General features: G+C 45.4%; 1 protein-coding gene across 5 annotated transcripts; it reads right to left on the reverse strand.

Annotated features, from left to right (window-relative positions):
* Positions 1-140: 140 nt before the first annotated feature.
* Positions 141-25,187, reverse strand: atxn7l3a (ataxin 7 like 3a). Of its 5 annotated transcripts, none has more exons than XM_007901532.2 (13): positions 25,050-25,187; positions 17,357-17,470; positions 13,172-13,304; positions 11,158-11,329; positions 10,772-10,869; positions 10,529-10,551; positions 10,370-10,415; positions 8,942-8,973; positions 8,383-8,451; positions 7,690-7,733; positions 6,139-6,210; positions 5,677-5,810; positions 141-5,054 (listed from the first exon to the last, which is right to left on the reverse strand). In XM_007901532.2, the coding sequence occupies exons 2-13, from the start codon at positions 17,405-17,407 to the stop codon at positions 4,909-4,911; spliced, it is 1,020 nt and encodes a 339-aa protein (XP_007899723.1). In that variant the 5' UTR covers positions 17,408-17,470; positions 25,050-25,187; the 3' UTR covers positions 141-4,908. The 5 variants fall into 5 exon arrangements, with proteins under 5 accessions (XP_007899723.1, XP_007899724.1, XP_007899721.1 ...); XM_007901533.2 differs by lacking the exon at positions 25,050-25,187 and adding an exon at positions 18,130-18,151; XM_007901530.2 differs by lacking the exon at positions 25,050-25,187 and adding an exon at positions 14,963-15,143 and having other exon boundaries at positions 17,357-17,418.
* Positions 25,188-26,151: the final 964 nt, after the last annotated feature.

Here is a 26,151-nt window from a genome sequence, read left to right on the forward strand (position 1 = left end):
TAGGCTCTTCAGCCCATCGAGCATGTCTGTTAAAGTAATCTTTTCACGTGTGAATTAATTGTCATTGGAATAAAAACATCTATTGACGGGTGAGTAATTATGCCACTGCTCAGCTTAAGACAGAGCAACACAAAACATTGAAGAGTTCAACTGTACACCTTTATTTACACAGAAGCAGCACAGTCACTATGAGATACAGAAATATACAGTGAACTAGCATTCTGTTATGTATGAAAAATTAAAACTTTTACACATCCATCAGCTTCTTGACAGACATGACCACATGCATATTTCAATGTTACTGCATAAGTCACAGAAAACTGAGCCCAATGGCACATGCCTCCCTCCCAACCCGCTCAAATACTCATCAATTCTAGACTTGATCCCACTCAAACCTGCATCTAAATGATAAATAAAACCTGAGTTTCCAGTTTCACAGCTGTAGAAAATAATTCAAATATTTTTGCTCAAGAAGAAAAATCTGAGAGTGAAAATGGTACCCTGCTCTCCACCTCTCCAGGGTGCTTTACTCGGATCCAAAATGGTGCTATCTGGGTTCCTTATTTTTAACAGCTTAAACCATGGTTTCACTAATCACAGCAGGTCCCCTTCCGTTCCTATGTCAATCATAGCTACTTGCTTAATTAAACCCAGTAAGTCTTTGTAGCTACCGTGCCTCCCTCCCATACAAGCATTCAGTGAATCTCCATGATACTCGATACCCCCTATGGTATATTCTTACCCATCTGTATGTGCACGTGCGCACACACACAATCAGTTGTCATGATTGTTGAGTTGCTATCCACATCTGTGTGGTCACACTAACTCTCATACATAACATACTCGCATGTAAATTTGGGACTAAGGCTCCCCCCCCCCTGGTGAACTAAAAAAAAAGAAATATGAGCAAACTGTCAGTGCCAACGTCAAAAGTACAGACCTACTAACCTGCATCATGAGAATGTACAAATGCACCAGTGCCATCAAGAAGGTAGACAAGTCAAAGCTGCCATACAATACAGAGACCTCTGCCTGCCAGTGCTGGCAATCACACGTGTACCATTTACCAGAAGTTACAGACGAGCAAATGCTAACAGTGACACAAGAAAGGGAAGGGCGTGCCTACCGTACGTACCATGAAAAATTATACACATCCATGTCGGCATAAATAAACAGCACCATTTTGTCAAAATGCGGTGCCCACCCATAATGAATTGAGTTTTGTTGCATGCATGTTTCTACAGTAGCATTCTGCTTGAATCTGAAGTGCACGCAAGCTTTTTTTCTTTGCACAAAAAAAAAGCACAGTGCTCAAGTTGAGGAATAACTGGTATATAATATTCCCACAACTTTGCCTGGATTGGCAACGGAAACAAGTCACTTCAAGGGAATAACTTCTCGGTCGTTGCAAATAGGAATGTATGTACGAGCACAAAAGTGTATTGCAGGCACGGGCAGGATAGAACAGTGAAAGCGACAGAAAAGCCGAGTTAGCAGAATTTGGTTAAAATCAAATTGAGTTTTGTTTTAAAAAAAGTTACTGTGCTGGCAACTTCGTGTTCAAAGACAGAATATTTATAGGCAATGAGGCATCTCTAGAAACACAAGCACGACCTGCGTAAGTCTTATGGTTCCATTTGTAAGTAAATATAAATAGATACGGGAGGCATCAAAAGACGTTAGGTCTGGTTGTGAAAACATTTAAAATTATAAATCCCTTGAAGTGTCGCTATAAATAAGCACAAGGAAAATCTGGTAAAATAATAATAGATGGGCAATATACCATTTTAAAAGCATTCGGTCTAAAGGCAATTATATGAATGTTTTTTGACCAAATTATTTAATATTACATGCTCCACATTTCCAGCAACCTGTTCTATGCCTAATGCACACTACTACTCCCTTTGCTTGCTGCAGCTCCCGTTTCAACCCAGAGAGCAAGATACACTACTTTGGATCACAGACTTCTGATCAATTAAGCAGTCACAGTTCAGATCGGTGGGCTGAGTCTGTCTCTCTCCTCTTGAAGATGGTGGAATGATGCAAGGAACTGATAACCTCTCGGCCTCGCTGAGAGCAATAGAGAGAGATAGGATTGTAACCTACAAGGGTATAACCAACAGCTAAGCATCTTGGGATGGCATAATAATTCCTGCATAAACTGTTGATCAATCATGAAGTGGAACAACTCTTCCATTGGAGAGGGTATCACAAAAAGCATCCATTCAAAAGGCAACTGGGCATCTAGTGATCTCTTGCACCAACACTTGATATTCCAGTCCCAACAGAATACTGATACAAACAGAAGCTTAAAACTAGGAGATAGCAGCTGAAGCTGAAAGCAGTTTAGCTTTTTCTCAGGCGGGCGAAATAACCTGCAGAGCATTCACTCTTTTACAATTCATAAACTGACCATTGGCCAGTCTCCACCGACACTGTTCAGTTAGCGGAAGTGGGAGAAACCAAAAGCTGCAGCAGCAATTTGGGTGCGGAGGTGGGGTTGGGGAATAGATACATAAATGCCAAATTTTATCCAACTAAAACATATTTAAAACTTGGTTTTATTTAAAAAAATACTATAAACAGTATTGTTAAGACCAGAGCTCCCCCCCACCCCACCCCCATTTTGACAGCTACATTCCTAGTGGAAAAAAGTAAATTGCATTAATTGTACAAGACAAAATACAAAGCAGAAAAAATTACAGCCAATAAATTATTGGCAAATTCAAGCCTGATCATGCCTGGTCCTTCCGTGCTCCATGCACCGAAGGGGGTGAACATAGAATATTCGGCTAACAAAAATAGACTGCAGTTGTCCTGCACAGCAAGGATTCTGCCGCAGTTAATTCTTTGATTTAATTTCTTTTTTAAAACAGACATTGCGAAACTGGAAGCACAAGTTTTAGTCATGCAACAATAATGGTACAAAAGCGTTCCATGTGCCACTGGAAATCAGGCAATCAGCTAGCTGGCTCCAAAACAGAACATTTGAACGCAGGGAACGTTTTGCCGAATTCACTCATGATTTTTGTGTTTTTTTTCTCTCTCCTCTCAACTGAAATCTGCGACATGTCGCTCGGGTTCACCGGCAGACATTTTGCAAAAAAAATAAAAATTGCGTTGGTTCTTTTTGCAATGCCCTGATAAGGGCAGTATCAAGTCCAGAGAACCTTTTAAGAGTCCAGCATACACGCGCGCGCGCGCGCACACACACACACACACACACACACAGACGTAAAGTGCAATGGTTTTTAGTGTTGGGCAGCTTCACAACTGCCTGGCAGGAAGCAACACGCAGACCACTTCTCCTAACGAGAAGAATGTTGAGAGGCAAATCAGCCTTCTCCCCACCCGTTCCAAATCTTAGGTTTGCTATTATATACTTTTTAAAAAAAAACTAAATTCCAGCTTCTCAATTGTGAAACATAATGAAATGTCTACTCCAATTTGGTCCCACACACACCACGCTGTTTTAGACAAATAACTACCAAACGAGGACTCTCCTCCCTCAGCAAGCATACCCCCTCACCTCCAATCTGGCCCCCAGCTTTGGTCAACAATGCTGTGATGCGAGTAAAGATCGAGAAGAATACGTCACAAGGAGTTGCTGTGAAAGGCTATGGCCCATCTGCACTGAGAAGGTCGATCCGTAAACTCGCTATATTTGGGGCCACCGGTGCTATCACAATGGTCATTGCATAACACCCAGGTTGCACTCGGTTGCTGTCTTGGTCGTTTGGTAATATTTGGTGGTAGTCAAAGGTTAAGATTTTCAGCAAGACATCCTACCATTTGTGTCGATCGAATATTACTGGCAATCGCCACAGGAGTCTAACCACCATGGATCCACAGGCTACACTGCATTACAAGCCTGTGACTCGACCCTGTTATGTACCGTTCATCGGGTCCACACGACTGCATTCATTGAGTTCATATCCTTCAAACAGTGAAATGTTGGGGGTACGGTTTTGAGTGGTCAATCCATTACAAATCATAAATAACATTGCGCCCAAATATTGATACAAGGTCAAGACAACACATACCTAACCCTTGTAGTATTTACAGGTGATGTTCACTCTATTGGGTGGGAATTTTGGAAAAGACTGGTGCTTTATAGAAAGATGCACTGGACAAGTTGGATAATTTTGAATTATCGTCTGGATAAGCCAACATACAAAAAGCCTCTGCTTGAGATGATGGCTTCTTACTCTGATTTAACGGACTTGTCCATGCTGAGACACCCAGTCTTGCTTCCAAAATGACCCTTCCTTCTGAATTCTCTCACGTACTGCACTCATGTTGATCACTGCTCCCTCAGCTCTTGGGAAGAACAAAGACTATAAACCTTTTACCTCTCAAACGCCGTAGTTACTCACTCAGCGAGCGAACCTTTGCTCTGCCGAACACACAGAAACTCAGTACGACTGGCACAGCAAAAGCTTTGAGTGCCCTGTGGTAGTTATAAAAAGTCCACTCTGTAGGAAGGGGCTGAACAACGGAGTTGTAAATCTGTGAAATTTAGCGGATCGGGGCTGAGTGAGGTTGATCTGAAAGATAGTCAGAAACGAGTGAGTGGCAGATTTAGTCATGGGTACGCACCATAAATTCAAGAGGCTCGATACACAATTAATAGCAGAGTTAAACAGCGACGTTTCATCAGCTTGACACACCCAGCAAAAAACATCCCTCATTCTTCGAATAATAAATAGGAAAAAAATCTCAAGCCATGATGGAATGAAGCCTTCGGCTTACACCACCACAGGCAGCCAAGGGTCAAACACAGTCCTGAATCCAAGTCACTCCTCCTGATCCGAGTGGGGTGGCCGGCATGCCACCTTGCCACAGCAAATGCCCACGGGGGGAAAACTCGTCGAGAAAGAACACAAAACAAAGTCAGCGCCACTTCCTTCAGTTGATGTCGTCGTAAATGCTAGCAGTGGGCAGAGCTGGCGCTTTCAGCTTCTTCTTTTTATTGGAGCTCAGGCCAGAGGCACTGGGGAGACCCAGGTGAGGCTTCTTTTTTTTGCTCTTCTTGGAGTCAGAGTTGTTGGTACCTACCCATGAGACAACAGAAACGCGTTAGCTGCAATTTCAACCACAACGAAGCGCCCACTGGTCCCGCTGTTCCTTTGTTGTCGCTGGCTCAAAGGTCCCAAGTACCTCCCTATCGAATGAACATCACCACCGTGAGAGCTCAGGTCACCCTCCAACAAGGGGAACTGCGGGGGCTTTAAAGAGAGCCCCCCCCCCTCCCCCACCACCAGGGCAACTAGGGCTGGGCAATAAATGATGGCAAAATGCTAGATGTGGATGACCCACATCCTGAGAAATTCATGCATTGTCAAATGTTGGCAGACAGATTCAGAAAACGTCATCGACTGGTTCAGGAGCAATAGAGAGCGTCATATCTACAGCAGCACCAGACTAAACAAGCCCAACGAATCTTGTAAAGCTTTGAGAAGTCTCTATGATTTGATAAGGTTGCTGCATCAAATTGTTTTTTGAAAGCAGGTTCTCGTTGTCTTACGTTTCCAGTTAGTCAAGAGAGCAGATCAGAAGCAGACACGGTGGGGGTTGCAGGAGAAAGAGAATGAAAACCCCAATCACTCTCTAGATAAGCGAACCGCTGTGAGTTACAGAGTTTAGTTCGTGGGTTGGAGGGTTAGAGACACTCACTTGCTTTAGAGGAGGCAGAATCCGAAGGTGAAATATCGGAAGTCCCGTCCCATTGAAGCCGGCTCATAAACGATTGGCTCTCCGAGGCATCGTAACTCTCGTTCTCCACACTGACTTCAGAATCTGGCAGGGAACTGAAAAGAGGCAAACGGCAGACTGACCAAAAACTGGTACACAATTCCCTTTGAAATACTGACACAGCTTCACCAATAGTTTTGTGATGAATTATTCGCTTATGACATTTCTAGGATTCTACAAATTTAATTTGGGGAAAGGGCTTCTTAGTCAGTCCACACTGATGTTACTTTAAAATCCCAGTTTTTCAGGCCTTCAGCTTCTATGCCCTCACCCTCCGAAACTGAGGATTTCTCTAGAAGACGTTTGAACTGAGAACCCACTCGAGCTCTATGTCAACTCACTGACAACAGTAACAAGCTCACATCCTCACTCAGCAGCACTTACGCTGAAGAGCCCAGAAGGTAGGTCCGTACAGATTTCCGCTGCTCGTCCGTGTGCTGGGGACACCGTAAGGATCTGAAAAGCAACAGCAAAGAACTGCGGTAATACCACCAAATACGATGTGGCTTATACTGTATGTCAAGCTTCCAAATCCAGTTTAAATAATAATCCTTGATTTTATACAACGTCTTATCACATCTTCAAGATGTCTCAAAGCGCTTCACAGAATATACTGTAAAGTGAATTGACTATATATTTTGTGGGCAAAATACAACAACCAATTGCCCACAGCAATATCCCACAAACAGCCGTGGATTGATGGACCAATTTTTTTAAAGGAATTATTACCCCAGTAAAGTGAGCCGCCAATCGACTAACAACCGGGTTTCTACTTACTGCTAGGTAAACAGAGGTGTGTGGAGTAAGGAAACTTGCCCAACGTTTTGCCCTGGCAGGAATCGAACCCAGGTCTCTCGCTTGCGAGGTGAGCGCTCTAACCACTGAGTTACAGATTTGTATTTACAGCATCAACAATCAAGTTCATACTTGTTCATGTAGCATAGTGCCAACTCCATGATTCACCACTAAATGGAGTGCTACAAAATCAAATTCACCTCCGCTGGTGAGGGGATGATAATAATAATCCTTGCATTTGATGCAGCACCTTATTACATCATTGAGACTTCTCAAAGCTTCACAAGATTTTACTGTGAAGTGCAATGACTGTGTATTTGTAGGCAAACAAGATTGTTAATTTGCACACAGCAACATCGCACAAAGAGTCATGAGGTGAATGATCGATTTTATCTGGGGGTGGGGAATTGTTAGCCAGACACTGAGAGATTCCCTTATTTTTGAGTCAGTCCATAATGTCCGCCTGAGCAGGCAGATCAAAGCACAGCTCCCAAGACAGGACAAGTATAACCGAAAAGATTAACGTTTGACACGGCAGCTTTGACTTTGAAATGTCCCAAAGAAATTCATAGGCAATTGATGTCAATTGGAGAGATTATGAATCTGTTGGCAAACAAGGTAATTAATTTGCACATGGCAAGTTCCCATAAATAGCCATGAGGTGAATGACCAATTAATCTGAAGCAGTGCCGGCCAACAAGCACCTCCTGAACATCCACTCTAGTTCAGGCAAGTCTGTGTCAATGGGGAAAGAGCGGGGGAGTGGGACTGTTGGGGTAGCTCTTCCAAAGAGCACAGGCACGTTGGGCCGAAATGGCCTCCTTCTGTGCTGTAAGATTCTATGATATTGTGCTTTCAGGTTTTTCTTGATTCAAGAAATATTCAATCAAGAACATTTATTTTGTTGGCCGACCAAAATGATTGGCCAGCCACAACTGTTCCAGAGGACCTTTGGCCACCACACCAGGAAAAACTCTTCTCCTGTTAGTGGGTTGGATCGTGGTTGAACAGGCAACAAGACACATGTTTCAATGTCTGATCTGAAGGGCACCTTTACAATAATGTGGTTATTTACTATATTAGCAAAGAAAATCCACTGTTCTGCTGTGATTGAGCATGTGATTTATAGGGATATCTTACCTCGTGCACATTTTCTTTGTATGTTCTGAGATGACACCACATTGCTGAAAAAGAAGAGACCGCTTTTACTGAGAACTCTCCCCAAGGCAACTGGCTAAAAGCAGACTGATCAAACAGGGAGGGCTGGGAGAAGGAACAAGGAACTATGTAACTGAACTGACGGCAATTAAATTGTCCTGACTGTATTTGCAAAGTGGTTGAGTTTCTATCCCACCATCTCAGTTTATATAATAAAATAGTAATCCTTGTATTTGATGTGGTACGTTTTACGTCAGAAGGCACCTCAACTACAAAGTGCTTTGCACGATTTACTGCAAACTGTAGTCGCAGTGTATTTTGTAGCTGAACCCAGCAGGCAATTTGCACACAGCAATATCGCACAAACAGCTATGAAGTAGTGAATAATTAATCAATTTTATCTGGGGGATTGCTGGCCAGGATAGTGAAAGAGAGGAACTCCCTTCTGTTTTCCAATAGTGCCATGGGATCCTAACAGGCAGACTGGATTTGAAGTCCCATCTGAAGGACGGCACCGTCAACAACACAGCACTCCCCCAGCACTACAAAGGAGTCAACCTATGTGGGGCTCGGACCCATCTGACAGGAGGCGAGAGCGCTCAGCATCTGAGTCAGGCCGACGCCTATTCTACTGTCCAGTTTCTATCCAGCTCCTCTCAGTCGACCAACACTCACCGTCGTCAGCAAAGAACACAATTCTTCAGGACCCAGGTTTTCATAATTGATGCCGGAGTTATTACTGTACTGTGTTAAAGAGACAGAAACGGGCATGAATGGAGAGGTTGAGACATGCTCCAGTTAGCTCTCATGGCCTATTACCAGCACAACTGAATCTAACCAGATTCACTCAGAAATTGCTGCTCTGTAATGAGAAAGTGAGGTGTCCTCTCACACACACACACACAATCAGCCCCGACAGCACCAGCAGTTATCAAGACATCCTTCACACAGTGGTGATTGAATGGTCACGTTTGGCAATTCTATAAATAATTTCCAGCATTACACATGTTAAATACAATCAAGTGTCGCATTTGATTAAAGCCAAGAACGTTCCATGCACTGGCAAAGGAATTTATAACATTCTATATGAGTAGCTATATGCGTAGATAAGTAGTTAAAGGAATAGTTTTATAGACGGATTGAATTGTAACAGGAGTGAGTACATGTTCTGTTAACCCCACCAACTACAGATACTTCACCAAACTTTAACAAGAGGCAGAAGAATATGAATTACCTTATATAGATCGGGGTTTCCACTGAGCTCCCCTAGAGAAAAAGGAGACAATTATGTCAAAATGTGTGGGTAAGAGTTTTGACTGCATTGGTGTTGGGTATGGTTGGAGACGGGCAAAGTGTTGGAGGTGGAGGAAAGTCGTACTGGACCTGGTAGGAAGGACATCTGGAGATCAAACCTGAATCTTAAGTTACGCATAGGTTCAGTAAGTCTGAGGGATAGGCTGGGGATGAAGGTAAGCCGAGACGCAGGTGAGAAAATGTTGACGGGAGCCCAGGAGGATGGCTTCCATCTTGCCAACAGTCAGCTGCAGAAAGTTGGCGCTCGTTCAGGCCTTGATGTCCAACAAGCAAGAGGATAGCACATCATCAACAACAACAACTTGGATTTACATAGCGCTCTCCACACCGGATGGCGCCTCAGAGCGCTTTACAGTCACGGATCCCGGGTCCGAGCTGGGGGGGTGGGGGAGGAGGAAGGTGACCAAAGGCACGGTCGAAAAGAAAGGTCTTCAGCAGAGACCTGAAAATGGGAAGGGAAGGAGCAAGACAAAGGGAGTGAGCAAAGCAGTTCCAGAGCCTCGGGGCATAGTGGCTGAAGGCACGGCCGCCGAGGGTGGAGCGGAGGACTCAGGGGACGAGGAGGAGGCCAGACCCGGAGGAACGAAGGCAACGGTAGTGTACGGGTACATCTGTGGAACAGGGGGTCACAGAAGAAGAAGCAGATTTGGGTGTTGTCCACACACGTGTGGAAATTGACCCCGTGTGTGTGGATTATATTACTGAGAGGGAGCATGTAAATGAGGAAATTCTGTGATGGATGAAAGAATTACACGGCAGGTTTTACATTGCATTTACTTCTTGCTTCCTTTCTCTTCTCCTCTTAACTCCTCACCTCCTGAAGGCAGAAACTAACACTGGGCAGCAGTAACACGTCCCATGTCACCAATCCTTGGCTGGTTACTGTGGCGCAAGCACAGTTCCATCTCAATCTGCCTTTACACTGCCACGATCAGGCTAGGGAACTGCACTCACTATTTTTGTAATGCAAGCAAACGTAGAAACTATATCCCTTAGTCCAAATTCCAGATAGTTTGTAATATGTATTGAGAAAGCATGCCCCTAACTCAAGACCCCACGGAGGAAGGGAACCCACTCTTTACATAATAATAGTCCTTGCACTTGATGTAGCGCCTTATCACGTCATTGAGATGTCTCAAAGAGCTTCACAGAATACATTCTATTGTGGATTGACTGTATTATTTCTCTCCCCTACAATGAATAACCATCAACAATGCAGTGGGATTTGAAGTGCTGATCATAAATCATGCTTCACTTGAACCACAAAGTAAAACGTAGCGATCGTCACAGGTGCTGAAGTTCTTGGGCTAAAGCATCAGAAAGAAACACCTCTTAAAAACAAGCTCACCATTTTTATGTTTCAGAGATTTGGATCTCCGGGGCGAGTTGGGATTCTGAAAGACAGAAGCAACTCTTTAAGCAGTAACAACTGTTTGCAGAATCAGGGAAGTGAGATGAAAATCCCTTCCCTTCCTGAAATACACAGCGACTCGCAGCTAGCACGTACCTTATCGGACTTTCTCTTCTTTGCTGGATAAAGCGGAGAAGAGAAAGAGAGAGTGAGAGAGAGAGAGAAAGAGACAAATTAGCCAAAAGCAAAGATCGCTGACGAGTTTTTTAAAAAAAAAACCTGTGACTGAAATGAAGACTTGTGACAGACAGCAACACACACCCACACCATGAAATGCACTCAACCAGCTGAGGTGAATAAGACGCCGGTGGGATAGACAAGGAATTGAAAGGAATTTACCTTTTTTCTCTGAGCCATACGACCAGTCATTATCATTGATGTCGTCATTATCTTCTTGGTCACTTTCAGATTTGCTGAGATTGTTGCTGCTGGCTATTCTACAGTGGGAAACACAGCAGGCATCAGTGGGGCACAAATGTCACGTCCTCTACTCTTCCTAGAACGACGCATTGGAGTGTCAGAGGTGATTCCAAATCCCAATGTAGGAGGTTTGAACCCCCAACCTTCTAACTCGGAAGTGAAAGAGAGTTAGGCTGACCCACTAAATTTCACGGCGCACTGTGTGAGGTGCTTCGAAACTTCCTCCTGACGTGAATGGCGCTGTGTGAAATGTGAGGCGCATTATTGTATTGTTGCTCGAGCATCCGTGAGGCCCTGAAGCTGACCTCCTGTTTGCAATGCGGCTGCTGTTGCGACCCATCCCCAGACACTTCTCCAGGTGTGGCGCGAAGCGGGAGGCAGCGATACTGCGGCTGCAGTTGGGACACTCGCACTCCTTGTTCTTCCACTGGTTGTAGACTTGACCAAAAATGTCCACACCCGGCTGATCGACAATTTCTGAAACGCATAAGGAAATCTTTCAGCGTACTTGACAATAGCTTAGTCTTACAACCCCCCAACCACTTGCTTTGGAGGATTTTACTGTGAAGGCTAGTGACTCTGCATCTGCTCTTTTTCAAGCGTTTTATCTTTGAAGAGAAAGCAAGGACTGCCTCGACAAGGATTTGTAGCAGCAATTCCACATTCCAACCATCTTTTCCTTATCTGAGGATTGTGGAGCCCGGTTTTGGGAATAAGTGCAGGATCTTGTAGGCAACCTTGGTGCTTGATAGCTGTGCTGTACACCTAGACATGTTAAAGATCCATTGACACTATTCCCCACCCCCCCACCCAGTGTCCTGGCCAACCATCCTCCACATAAAATTGGTCATTCACTTCATGGCTGTTTGTGGGACATTGCTGTGCGCAAATTGGCTGTCGCAATATAATATGTCACTATAATTCACAGTATATCTTGTGAAGCACTTCGAGACATCTCAATGACATGGTAAGGCATTATATCGACTGCACAAATCATTATTTTAAAGACCTAGGGATTTAGGCAGAGTGTTAAAGACCTTCAGCACCTTAAGACGCCCTTCCAAAGTAAAAGGCACTCGCTATATCAATGTCATTTTGGTGTTGTCGTCGTCGTTGTTTGGTTACAAAAAAAGAGATTCAGATCACTGAGCTCTTAGCAGATGTCCTGTGGTCCTACTGGAAGCATGCAAGTAAGCCTTGAAGGGAAGTGGCAAAGACCACTGAAATGATCTGTATTCTTAACTTTCTTCTCTGAAACTCAGAAACTTTGTAAGTTCTGGCAAGGATCCAGAGACAAGAAAAAGAAGTGAAACTCATGGCTGGCGCTGTTTATCATGAGAACAGAAGGGCAACATGCAAAACTACCAGTACTTGCGATCATTGAAAGTGAAAGGAATGTTTAGTGGGTCCTACTGAAAACAGTGCTTGTAGCAGAATCTACAATAGTTTTTAATAGGAGATTTAGAGAAATATTTGGAAAATAAGAATTTTTAAAAAGGAGGGTGTGCGGGCAAGGACACGGAGAGTGGGACGAAATGGATAGAGATCTTTCGGAGAGCTGGATTATTATTATTAATAATAAACTCCCAGAGTTGTAGTGGAAAGCTATAAATTTAGAAATACATCAGGAAAGCCAAGGCTCATTTGGAAATGGACCTTTCCTCAGGATAGTAAATTAAAGGGAGACGCTCTGAATTCATTGTGTTACTGCTTGTAGCAAAAAGCACCAGGGTGAGCAGCTGAAGAGATATAACATCTTCACTAAACTTCAGCTAAAAGGTCCATGTATAAATGCGTATTATTTTTTAATGCCTATAAGTAGATCGTGTTCTCATAGGGAGAGGACATGGAACAGAAAGTGCTTCCCCTACACTTTTTTTCTTTCTCCTTTTTAACTTTAGCCTGCCCCATGTCCGTTCTTACCACCCACCACCATTGAAAAACAACAAAAAAATGGTCACTCAATCCACGACTGTTTGTGGGACGCTGCTGTGCGCAATTGGCTGCCGAGTTCTACCGACAACACTTTACAATATATTCTGCTCAGCGCTTTGAGACGTCTCACAACATGATAAGGCGCTATATCAAATGGAAGGATTATTATTATTAAGAGCATACCTCCATGGGACAGACCTCATAACTCCAGATTTCGCCTGTGAAAAACACATTCGCTACACTGCAACGTCTTGCTATGTGCAAGGCACTGTATCAAATACAAGGACTATTTTGTGTTCTCTTTGTAAGCAAACCATAATGTTCCCCGCTGTGCCCAGAGTATTGGCAGAAAGGCAAGGTGAGAGTTTATCCAAACGCACTTACCAAAATCCTTCATGCTGTCCGGGTCTGTCTCATCCAAGAAGAAATATCCGCACTTCACGGCTCGATGAACCTCAAAGCAAAGCCCCAGACACGCATCTTCTACGAGATCCGAATAGATCTCATGTGCTATGGCCTGAAAGACACATTTAAAGACGCACATTGTACAGATCCAAGTTTCATGACGTTCTTTAGCCTCTGTGATCAGAACAGCGACCTGGCAGTCAAATGCCGCGACATTCTGCAAGCACTGCGTGCAACTGAAAATGCAGGGACTATCTTTTGGGAACATTTAGACACCAGTACACACAGCACTGATCTCTTAATCCCACGTCGAACCAGTTCAGGTCCTGATTCCTACTGGTCCGAATGAACCAGAACATTCATTTCCCTGACATTTCTTCAGCAAGTGAAACCACAAAAGCATTGTTTATAAATGTTGGAACCGGTCTGTAGAGCGGGTATGAAAGTGACATTTAGGAAGTGCTCTTGCTCGGTTATGTCCGTTCAAGCAAAGAGCTAAAATGACGGGATTAAAATAAAACCGAGAACAATGAATGGCAGCAATGCTGATGGCGTGTGCAATTAAAATGGCCCTGAACATGCGGTTAGCTACCCACCCTTCCAGTCCAACCCTACGCATCGCCACAATGCTGATGAGAACTCCAACGCCGTGCAATGACATGACAAAAGCCCACCTTGCCCTCTCCTATTTTGACAACAAAAGCAACTTTTAATGTGGGTGGGGGGCAAAATAAAGCAAAGAAATCTCCTCAGAAGGCTGGGGTCTGGTTCCCATGATTAGCTCCGGAGCATTGCTCCGGAGCATGCCCCCAGCCCTCGTACACTGAGGCCAACTGAGCCAGTGCCATGTTGGGCACGATTGAGGAGAACCGTGAGAGTCACTCTCGCTTAAAGGAGCCTGGGCCTGTAGTTCCTCGCCTTTAAGAGAGCTCTGACCGGGGCACATCAGAGACTGTTTGTGATTCCCGTCTCAAAAGAAATAGCCGCACAGACCAGCTCCTCCAAAGGTCTATTGAGCACAGAGTTTAACAGACCAGATACATTGCAGGTGATTGCCAATCTGTGCTGAGTTAGCTAATCTAAGCCAGGGCAACAGTTGGCTGCAATTGGTTTTGGTCTCAACTGGGCTAAGGAGGGGAGTGACCAGCCAGATTTCCTGCTTCTGATCGCAATTAACCGGTGTCCACTCTCTAGCAGTTGAACCCCTACACCCCGTTTTGCTGGAGTGTGGACACCAGCGGGCAAGAGAGTGTTAACCTGGACTCCGATGCCAGAAGAGAACAGGATCCACCCTGCGTTCTGCACATTGGCAGAAGATCCCAAATTCCTCCGAGACTCGGACTGGGGGAGCATTTTGTCCGAAGCTTACGATTGCATCTCTGTGCAATTCTTCGGTGGAACAGCAAAAGGAGCTGCTTCTCAACGAGAACTGCAGGTTCAAGACGAAACGGTGCTGCACACCGAGACATGGTGGAATTTGGGGGCCTGTGCGGGAAAGAGGAAAAAGGGGGAGAAAAGTGGCCAAAGAAATCCTGCAAAGGCAAACAAACAGAATACACAGATATCCAGACAGCGTTCGGAGACACAGCTTTTATTCAGTGAACCCGCATTTCCGACAAGTCTCAATGGCATCAGCATTGAGTGGTGAGAAAAACGTCAGTGCTGTTTGACTCTGGGCCACTTTAAGCATGGTGGAGCAATGAAACACAGTGATAGGAGAATGGGAGAGGGGGTTGGGGCGTGCGTGGGGGGTGGGGGGGAAGTACTGGCCTGTTCCGCTGCACTGCCGGCGGATGCCTCAAACTCCACAGCCTGGTCGCTGCATTCTCTGCTCATCTGCCGCTGGTCTCGGGTCAGCTGCCGCCAGTATTTCTGCTTCTTCTCTGAAGAAGCTCTCTTCAACTTCGGCATGTTCGAACGGGCTAGCTTCTTATCGCCGTGCCTTCATCTGCTAGGAGGGGGGAATGGGCGGGAGGGGAAAACCAGACACGGCGAATTAGGCCCGACTGAAACCGACCAAGAAACTGAGCAAAATTATTCTAAGTTTAGTCAGTGCGGAACAGTCCACCTCGGGCCGATTCAATTCCGAGTGACTGCCGTGGCCTGCTCTTTACACACACACACACACTGACTAAAGAATAAAAAGGATGGAATCTGTGAGCTTTACTCACCAGCGGGTTGGAGTCACTTCATTCACTCTCCACGTCGAGGGGGCAGTCGCTGGGGGGGATCTGGACGAAAAGCTTGACTCGCGCAAAAACAAAAACGCCTTCGAGAGTTCAAGCTTTGCTCAAAATTTTCTTTCCTCGGACTTTAAAGGCTTTTTTTTAAATGTGTATATATATACACACACACACATATATATATATAAAGAAAAACAATGAATCGCCTGCTGTGTGGCCACTGTCACTCCGATCGCCCCGCCAAGGGGGTCACCGCGGTGACAAGCTCACCCCCCAAAACCATTCAAGTCGCCGAAGACTCAATCCACACGGCAGAAGTCAAGAACTCGGTACAGAGAAATGCCAGAGGTCTGGGGGAGAGAGTTATGCAGGGCAATAACAACAAGGGTCTGGATGGTCACCCATCTTTCAAAAGGAAAGAGAAATGTTTGGAATTGTTGAGGGGTGGATAGGGTAATAAAATTGTATAATTAGTGTTAAAATGTACAGATATAAGTTTTACAGACCCAATCCCCAAAGATCAACCCTGACAGTTTCTCAGAACGGTGAGAAATTATCCCTAAACAATGGGATGCCATTGTTTAGGGATCACGGGCAGGTGAGTCCCATATCTCCTTCCCTCCAGGCTATAAGGTTTGTAACCTGAGGAAATGATACAGTGCAGCTCAGTTGAGTGAAAGGACTCAGAAGTGAGTGCAGAGATTGGGGTTGGGTGGGAGGAACAATCACATAAACCAGGAGCAGATGTGTTCATTGGGACTACTGCAGAGCATGCTCCCACTGCACGATTATAACTCTGCATTTCATTCAATGCCAGACAAGAGATCTACAATTCTAAACATTTCCAGGATTTGTTATGAGAAAATTGTCGTTTCTTCCCCTCTTTTATAAGAGAATGCAGATGTGGTGATCTTCATGAAGCCACATCTCCAAACGCTGCTGTAGACCTGTGCGGTCAGAACGTCTGCCCAAACCAAATATGTCCGGCAACCTCTGACACTCAATCAGCCCCTCAAATAGCATGCACAGGTACATTGGAGATCAAGAGGCTTATCTCGAAGCGAGCGAAATGTTTAAATCACACTGATTATCTATCGATGCACAGCAAGACGTACGTCAGAGACAGAGATCTGGGCTCAATGAGGGAGGGAGGGAATCAGACGGATGGACGGGCACACATGTCAAATGCAAGAGGAGAGCAAGAGAGATTAGACCAACCAGGGATACCCTCTCCCACCTTCTTCCGCAACGTTGAATGCGATTCACCAACTGACAATTGGTACAGGATGTAAGAATCATTGCCCTGCAGGCACCAGGATCCTGGTTAGAGGCTGAAGTAGGCACACAGCATTGGAATTGCCGGAGTATTCTTTGTGTATTTCTCTGTGCCCGCTGGCCACTAAGCATTCTATATGATCCTGTCTCTTGGCTGAATATGCCAGTGACCGAGCAAGTCAACCTTCCCTCCCATTCACATTCACTCCCGAGTCAACATGCGAATAATAATAATCCTTTCATTTGATATAGTGCTTTTCACGCCTTCTAGACGTCTCAAAGCGCTTCACAGAATAGACTGTAAGTTACTGTAACTATATTTGTGGGCGAAATGCAACAGCCAATTACGCACAGCAGTGTCCCACAAACAGTCGTGGATTGAAATAACCAATTTTTTTGGAGGGATTATCAGGCGTGTGGAGTAAGGAAACTTGCCCAAGGTTTCGCCCTGCCGGGAATCGAACCCAGGTCTCTCGCTTGCAAAGCGAGTGCTCTAACCACTGATCTACAGGACTCCACAAATACACAGCAACTTAGCCCCATTTAAATCAGGTGCGCCCAACTTCAAATATATACACACGCACCTTGACTCACCACACATCTGCTAGGACACCACCTCCACATATAAAACCGATATAGCGCAGCATAAACCCACTGATGGTCACTCAAGACTGGACTACCCGCCCAAGGCCGACCCACTCCATACCTCGGATTTGCTGTTCTCCAGGCCGGATGAAGACATTCCTTCCATTTTCATTTGCAATCAATACTTGGTTACGATTCCCTCTCTACATAGTAACAAGGTGGCCCACAGACAGCGCTGAAAGAAAGAAAATTGTCTTGTCAGTTCAAAAGAAAATATGTAGTAGCGTTCCGATTTAGAGTTGACAGAAAACAAAACTCCCCCACCCCCATCACCCTAGTCCTTGCCAGGCTCCTCTGGCTCCCTATTGCAGATCGATTTCTCACACTTACTTACAAAATTGCTGTGACTGACTTATTTGTACTTAAAGCCTTGTTAAAATAATTCCTCTCACCCTCTCAATTCAAAAACCTGATCTGTCATCTGCAGGTCTCTGGAGTACTGTGGACCACTGACACCACCACAAAGGGAGTGATTTGATTCTGACATTCTGTTGCCAAGGACAACATCTCAGAACAGTTGAGTTCCAAGGAGACAACAACAACAACAGCTTGCACTTATATAGCGCCCTCCTCACAGGGTAGCGTCTCAGAGCGCTCACAGAGACACCTGCTTACCTTCCCCCAAGGAGGATAGTTATTCATTAGCTATTTGACATCGAATAAGCGCAAATCTGAACTCTCACCTCAGCGATGGCAAATACCACAACTCAGCATGAAACGCGACAGAGCATTGCTCCAACACACAGCCCAAACACACCTCTCTACCAACTAAGCGTTGGTTCGAACAGTTAGAGGTGTGGAGCCCTGGATACGTGAACTCCAGGTAATACCCACCCGCAGCTGTTGTCCCATACTCAGCAACAGGTCAGTCAATCAGTGTAGGCCGGAGCCACTTCCCCCTTTTAACACTTCCATCTCCTTGCTTGAGTCTGGATTTCAGATGAAACCCCTCCCCTGCATGCCTGTGAGCTCAGAAGTAGGAAGGAGAACTGTCTGGGCGTACATCACACAACATAAACTTATCCTTAAAATTGATCAGTGCAGAGGAACTGAACCTTGGTCAAATATCATTACTTTAAAGTCACGAGAATAGGATTCAGTTTGTTTTACATCTATTGCAACCATTATTATCTATATATTTCTGTAGAATGGTTTTGAAATGTAATATTAATAATAATCCTTGCATTTGATATAGTGCCTTATCACATCTTCAAGACGTTTCAAGGTGCATCACAGAATACACTGTAAAGTGAATTGACTGTGTAGTTTGTGGTCAAAGTGCAGCTCACTTTTCCAAGCTTAGCACCTCTATCATTTTCACAGATTGGTACACTCTATGATTCAAATTAATCTGTGGATCCTATCCTTTCTTAATTGATTCTTTCTCTCTCTCCCTTCTCTCTCTAACCAGAATAGATACAGATTCACATTTTCAATCTCTGATCACATTTCTACCTGTCTCCTTTTCTCTACCTGCAGATCTGGCTGCTCAGACTATACTTCTGCACATCTCTCTCTCTCTCTCCACCCTGAGTATTGCTGAAGATCTCACTCTCTGATCACACATCTGCACAACAATAATAATTTGCATCTGTATAGCATCCTTCTCAAAGGATGACATCTTGTAACACTTTAAAATGACAAAGTCAAGCAAGAGGGGGAAGTGAAGGTGACCTAAGGCACAGTCAAAGAGGTATGATTTGGGGCAGGATATTCAGACGAATAGAGAGGGGGCAAAATGGAGGATTAGAGGGAAGGAGTTCCAGAAATTAGGGGCATAGTAGCTGAAGGCTGGACTACCAATAGTGGCTTGGAGGAGAAGGGGGTTGTACAGCATACCAGAGCTAACTGAGTAGGGGGTGGGGAAGAGGAGGAAACAAGCAGAGAACTGGGATAGGAGACAATCACAGAGATATTGGGAGGTGCTAGGCCCTGAAGGAATTTCAAGGGATATCAAGGTCGAGGACCTTGAAGTCAATCTATGTTAAGGACATAGATACATTATCTCTTTTTCTCTGCTCCCACTGCACTTCTATCTCTCTAGTTTACCTGCCGATCACTCGGGCCTCTGATCGTACATGCAGATCTTTCTATCCAGTCTAAAGCTACAGACATTCGCTCTCTCTTTAAACATAAGCTGAGCCAAGAGCCCAGAGTGAGCTACGTCCGGAGTGAGGCGAGGCCAGAGTGTGAGGGAATCTGGTGAGAGTGGAAATTAGGTGCAGAGGGGGAAGTGGGGGCAGGCTATATATCTTTGTATCTATATAAAGTTTGTGAAGATGGTGTGGCAAGTAAACTGCGAGGTCTATCACATGTGGGAGTCAATGGAGGGCGCCTTAAGTCCGGGCGACTTCGTCTGCCGCAAGTGTCTGGAAATCAGAGAGCTCCAGCTGAGAGTAGCTGAGCTGGAGTCTCAGGTGGAGACGCTGCGCAGCATTAGGGATGGAGAAAACTTCCTGGACAGCTTTATCGACACTCCCGAGTCCTAAGGAAGAAGAATGTAGCAGCGACGGACATGACTGGGTGACAGTCAGGCGGGCAGGCAAGCGTTCCCGAAAGAGAGGGGCTGAAGAATCCCAGACTTTAGCCTTGTCTGACAGGTATGAAATATTGGCAACCTGTGTGGACAAGGAAATCTGCGAGGAAGACGGGCAAACTGACCCCAACACCCCTGTGCAGGAGGTTAAAAATGTAATTCTTATTGGGGATGAGACAGTCGGGAGGACTGATACAGTTTTCTATAGCCGTAGCAGGGAGACAAGAAGACTGTTGTCTTCCTGGGGCCAGGGTGAAGGATGTCACCGCCGGGCTGGAGATAAATTTGAGGCATGAGGGAGAGGATCCAATCGTAATGGTACATATAGGGACCAATGACATTGGTAGGACCAGTAGGGACGAGTTAAGGAGCGAGTTCCGGGAATTGGGAATTAAACTAAGGAATAGAACTTCCAAAGTGATGATATCGGGACTGTTACCTGAGCCAGGAGCTAATTGGTACAGGCAAAAGAAGATCATAGATCTGAATGCCTGGCTAAAAGAGTGGTGCGGAGAGCAGGAATTCCAATTCATGGGCCACTGGCACGAGTATTGGGGAAGATGGGAGCTTTTCCAAAGGAATGGGCTCCACCTAAATAGGGCTGGGACAAATGTCCTGGCTACATGAATAAATTGGGAGGTAGAAAGGGCTTTAAACTACTAAGGGGGGGGAGGTAAAAACATAGTAAAGTATAGTTAAACTTGAGATCAACAAAAGCAAGAGAGCAGATTAACAAGGGAGAAGAGCAAAGTGTGTCAAACCGGGAAAGGAAGTACAGTGATAGAGTGCTGGTGAAGAGGGTTAATAGCCGGAAGTCAGGGCACTATATCTGAATGCACGAAGCATTCGTAACAAGATAGATGAATTAGTTGCACAAATAGAGACAAACCGGTATGATCTAGTAGCCATCACCGAGACATGGTTACAGGGTGATCAGGGATGGGAACTGAATATTCCCGGCTACGTGGTATATAGGAAAGATAGGCGATGTGGTAAACGAGGAGGGGGAGTGGCCCTGCTAATAAAGGATGGGATAAAAACAGTAGAGAGGAAAGATTTTAAATCTGAAAAGCAAGATGTAGAGTCAGTATGGGTAGAGATACGTAACTTCAAGGGGCAGAAAACTATAGTGGGAGTAGTTTATAGACCCCCAAACAGTGGTCAAAGTATCGCTCAAGGTATAAATCAAGAGATTAGTGGAGCATGTAGCAAAGGAAAGACACTAATTGTGGGTGATTTTAACCTGCACATAGACTGGGACAACCAAATTGGGAAAGGTAACATAGAAGAGGAGTTTATAGAATGTATTAGAGATAATTTTCTAGATCAATATGCTGAGGAGCCGACCAGGGAACAAGCCATATTAGACCTTGTTTTGTGTAATGAAACAGGGCTGATCAGCAAACTGGAACTTAAGGCTCCTCTAGGGCAAAGCGATCATAATATGATGGAATTTAGCGTTAAGTTAGAGAGGGAAGTAGTTAAGTCTGAAGCAAAAGTCTTCAATTTAAATCGAGCCAACTTTGCTGGTATGAGAGAGGATTTAGCCAGAATAAACTGGGAGACTAAACTTAAAGATTTGACGGTAGACCAGCAATGGCAGACATTCAAGGAGATAGTGCAAAATTCCCAACGAGCACATATTCCTTTGAGGAATAAGAATGCCATGGGAAAGGTGGTGCAGCCATGGCTAACTAGAGCAGTTAGGGAAAGTATCAAATCAAAAGAAAAAGCCTATAAAACAGCGAAGATGAGTAGTAAACCCGAGGATTGGGAGAACTTTAGGGAACAACAGAGGAGGACCAAAAAATTGATCAAGAGGGAGAAAATAGATTACGAGGGCAAACTAGCAAAGAACATAAAAACAGACTCCAAGAGTTTTTACAAATATATAAAGAGGAAAAGGCTAGCGAGGGTGAATGTGGGTCCATTACAGGCAGAGACCGGAGGAATTATAATAGGGGACAAAGACATGGCAGAGTCATTAAACAAGTATTTTTCTACAGTCTTCACCGTAGAAGACACTGGAAACATACCAAAAATAGAGGACCAAGAAGACAATGTTAGCGAGCAACTTAGGGAGATTAACATTAGTAAAGAGATGGTTCTAGGTAAATTGTCGGGTCTTAAAACCGATAAATCCCCTGGACCGGATGGCCTGCATCCGAGAGTTTTAAAGGAGGTGGCTACTGAGATAGTGGATGGCATGTCTATAATCTTCCAAAAGTCTGTGGATACTGGAAAAGTTCCCATTGATTGGAAGATTGCAAACGTAACTCCACTATTTAAGAAGGGTGGGAGAGAAAATAGGGAAAACTATAGACCAGTTAGTTTGACGTCAGTTGTAGGGAAAATTCTTGAGTCCTTAATAAAAGACGTAGTTATGGGATACCTGGAAGACCATAAAAAGATTAGGCAGAGTCAACATGGCTTTACAAAAGGGAAGTCATGCTTGACTAAGCTTTTAGAATTTTTTGAGGATGTATCCAGCAGGTTGGTTATGGGGGAACCAGTAGATGTGGTATATTAGGAAGGCATTTGACAAGGCTGTTACTCAAGATCAAGGCCCACAGGATTAATGGGAAAATATTAACATGGATAGAAGAGTGGCTATCGGGTAGAAACCAGAGAGTAGTGATAAACGGATCATTCTCGAATGGCAGGATGTAACTAGTGGAGTGCCACAAGGATCAGTGCTTGGGCCTCAGCTATTTACCATTTACATCAATGATCTGGACGAGGACATTGAATGTAATGTGTCTAAATTCGTGGATGATACTAAACTAGGTAGCAGAGTGAGCTCTCAGGATGATGCAAAAAGATTGCAACAAGATATAGATAGGCTCGGGGAGTGGGCAAGTAGGTGGCAGATGGAATTCAATGTTAGCAAGTGTGAAATTATTCACCTCGGTAGCAAGAATAAAAGAACAGATTATTTTCTGGAAGGGGAGAAGTTAGATAGAGTTAGTATTCAAAGGGATTTGGGTGTCCTTGTACACCAGTCCCAAAAAGTTAGTTTGCAGGTGCAGCAGCAACTAAGAAGGCGAACGGCATGTTAGCGTTCATTTCAAAAGGTTTAGAATATAAGAGTAGGGAAGTCTTGCTGCAACTGTATAGGGCTTTGGTGAGACTGCACCTAGAGTATTGTGTGCAGGTTTGGTCTCCTTATTTAAAAAAGGACATACTTGCCCTGGAGGGGGTGCAGCGTAGATTCACTCGGTTAGTTCCTGGGATGAGGGGACTGACCTATGAGGATAGGCTGAATAAACTAGGGCTGTATTCTCTAGAGTACAGAAGAATTAGGGGAGATCTTATTGAAACATATAAGATTCTTAAAGGGCTGATAAAGTAGACACAGAGGGACTGTTTCCCCTGGTGGGAGAATCTATAACCAGGGGTCACAGACTTAAAATTAAGGGTCAGCCTTTTAGAACAGAGTTGAGGAAACATTTCTTCACTCAGAGGGTTGTGAACTTATGGAATTCACTACCCCAGAAGGCTGTAGATGCTCAGTCCTTGAACATTTTCAAGGCTGAGACTGATAGATTCTTGAAAAATAGAGGGATTAGGGATTTGTAATTTCTACCAGTAGATCCCCATCCCTGATCACATTATACCAACAGATCTCTCTCTCTAAACAGCAACAGCAGCAACTTGCATTTATGAAGCGTCTTCATGTGGGGTAGCGTCCCGAAGTGCTCAACAGTGGCGGAGGCTCATGCCAAGCTGGGAGAGGTGACCGTAAGCACAGTCGAAGAGGAAGGTCTTCAGGTGCTATCTGAAAATGGGGAAGGAGGCAGCAAGGTGGAGGGATTGGAGGAAGAGATGTACCAGCGGATACCTGTGTCTGATCACACTGTATCATCAGATATCTCTCTCTCTGTCTCTCCACAGATCCCTGTCTCTGATCACACTGTAAAAGCAGATCCCGGTCTCTGATTACACTGTATCAATGGACCCAGATCTCTGATCACCCTATATCTGCAGATCTCTGTCTCTGATCATATTGTACCAACAGCTCTCTCCCTCTCTGTTTACCACTCCCCTCCCTTCTCCCCACTGACCCCAGCTCGGGTCTGAAATGCTGTACATTGATCAACGCCTTGGGACGTCCTCCCGATGTGAAAGGCGCTATATAAATGTAATCTTGTTGTTGTTGTTGTATATCTGCAGATCCAGGTCTCTGATAACAATGTAACACAGATCTCTCTCTCTCTCTCTGATCACAATGTAAAGCAGATCTCTCTCTCTCTGATCACATTGTAAAGCAGATCTCTCTCTTTCTCTGTGCTCACAATGTAAATCAGATCTCTCTCTTTGTGATCACAATGTAAAACAGATCTCTCTATCTGATCACACTATCTGCACCAGCAGATCTCTCTATCTGATCACACTGTCTGATCACATTGTACCAACAGATCTCTCTCTCTGTATTCACCTTGTATCTGCAGATCCAGGCCTCTGATCACACCGTAAAGCAGATCTCTGTCTCTCTCTCTCTGCAGATCTAGGTTTCTGATCACAACTGTAAAAGCAGACCCCTGGTCTAATTACACGACAGCAGTGGATCTCTCTCTCTCTAGCCCTGATCACACTGTACCAATAGATCTCTCTCTCTCTGATCACACTGTACCAATAGATCTCTCTCTCTCTGATCACACTGTACCAATAGATCTCTCTCTCTCTCTGATCACACTGTACCAATAGATCTCTCTCTCTCTCTGATCACATTGTACCAATAGATCTCTCTCTCTCTGATCACACTGTACCAATAGATCTCTCTCTCTCTCTCTGATCACATTGTACCAATAGATCTCTCTCTCTCTCTGATCACATTGTACCAATAGATCTCTCTCTCTCTCTGATCACTGTACCAATAGATCTCTCTCTCTCTGATCACACTGTACCAATAGATCTCTCTCTCTCTGATCACACTGTACCAATAGATCTCTCTCTCTCTCTGATCACATTGTACCAATAGATCTCTCTCTCTCTGATCACACTGTACCAATAGATCTCTCTCTCTCTCTCTGATCACATTGTACCAATAGATCTCTCTCTCTCTCTGATCACATTGTACCAATAGATCTCTCTCTCTCTCTGATCACTGTACCAAAAGATCTCTCTCTCTCGGTATTCACCCTATATCTGCAGAGCGGGGTCTCTTGATCACAAAGTAACACAGATCTCTCAGTGATCACACGGTACAGTACAATACCTGTAGGCTCTCTGGGTCTCTCCCTCCCTCCCTCTGGCGCCGCTGCTTCCGGAGCGATCAATCCCGAAGCCCACACCACCGCCGGGGCGTCCGATCCATCCTTCTTTCCCCTCCTCTTCCTCCCTCCCTCCCTCTTCCTCCTCTTTATTCTTCTTTCCTTTTCTCTCTCTCTTTCTGTTTCTCGATCTCTTATTTCTCAATCTCTTTTCACAGCCGGGGGGGGCCGTGTCGAGGCTCGGCCCTGCGGCATGTCGGGCCGCCGATGAGAATAATAAATAAAATAGGAGAAAAGGCTGTGTGTGAGGGAGGGGGAGGGGGGGAGGGAGGGGGGGAAAGATAAGCTAAAAAACAATTCCCCCTCAGGCCGGGGGTGGAGTGGGAGTGGGAGGCGGTCGCGCCTCAGACTCGAGTTACCATCACAAAGGAGTGGAGGAAGGAGGGAACGGGTGAGGGAGGAAAGGGAGAGAGAGAGAGAGGGTGAGTGTGTGTGTGTGCGCGGGCGGGCGCTGACAGGCGGGTGGGCGGGCGGGGCGGGCGGCTTGTGAGGTGAGGGCCGCTCGCACTGGTTCGCTCTCTCTCTCTCTCTCTCTGTGCGCGCGCGTCTCTCTCAGCCGCCGCAGTCTGGAGAGGCCGCCGTGCAACCCACCCAACCCCACACCGGAAACGCGTCACAATCACCACCCTCTACCTACCCCCCCCCGGCCTGCGCCTAATTGATTGACAGCCATCACTGACCAATCGGCATCCCAGTCCCCACCCTCCGCGCCGCCCCGTCCAATCAGCACCCGCCGGCCGGACTGGGCGCCCCGCCCCTCGAACGCACGCTCTCCGGCCGTTTTGAAGCTGATCCGCGCCGCGCGTTGTCAACCGTCACCGACCTTCCTCCATCCCCCCCACCCCCGCAGCTTGTCGCCAGTCTCGCTCCTCTCCCGCTTCTCACCAGCCTTACCCCATTACTAGCCCCCACCCCCTGTCATTAACCCCTTTCCCACTTGCCACCATCACCCCCTCACCACCCCCTTCTGCACTCCTTGCCCCCCCCCCCCCCCCACCACCAATTACACCTGAATCTCTGGACCTCTCCCCCAAATCCCTGTGCTGC

This window comes from Callorhinchus milii, unplaced genomic scaffold (assembly GCF_018977255.1).
Source record: "Callorhinchus milii isolate IMCB2004 unplaced genomic scaffold, IMCB_Cmil_1.0 Scaffold23, whole genome shotgun sequence".
NCBI lineage: Eukaryota > Metazoa > Chordata > Chondrichthyes > Chimaeriformes > Callorhinchidae > Callorhinchus > Callorhinchus milii.

What these genes read in the sequence shown, in the direction of transcription:
- atxn7l3a (XM_007901530.2), bottom strand. Translation starts at nt 15,103, where the DNA reads ATGCCGAAGTTGAAGAGAGCTTCTTCAGAGAAGAAGCAGAAATACTGG. An exon ending in TGTGTTCTTTGCTGACGACG is followed by an intron (nt 7,734 to 8,382) that starts GTGAGTGTTGGT and finishes CTTCTTTTTCAG; the next exon opens with CAATGTGGTGTCATCTCAGA. An exon ending in ACAAAGAAAATGTGCACGAG is followed by an intron (nt 6,211 to 7,689) that starts GTAAGATATCCC and finishes GTTGCTTTTCAG; the next exon opens with ATCCTTACGGTGTCCCCAGC.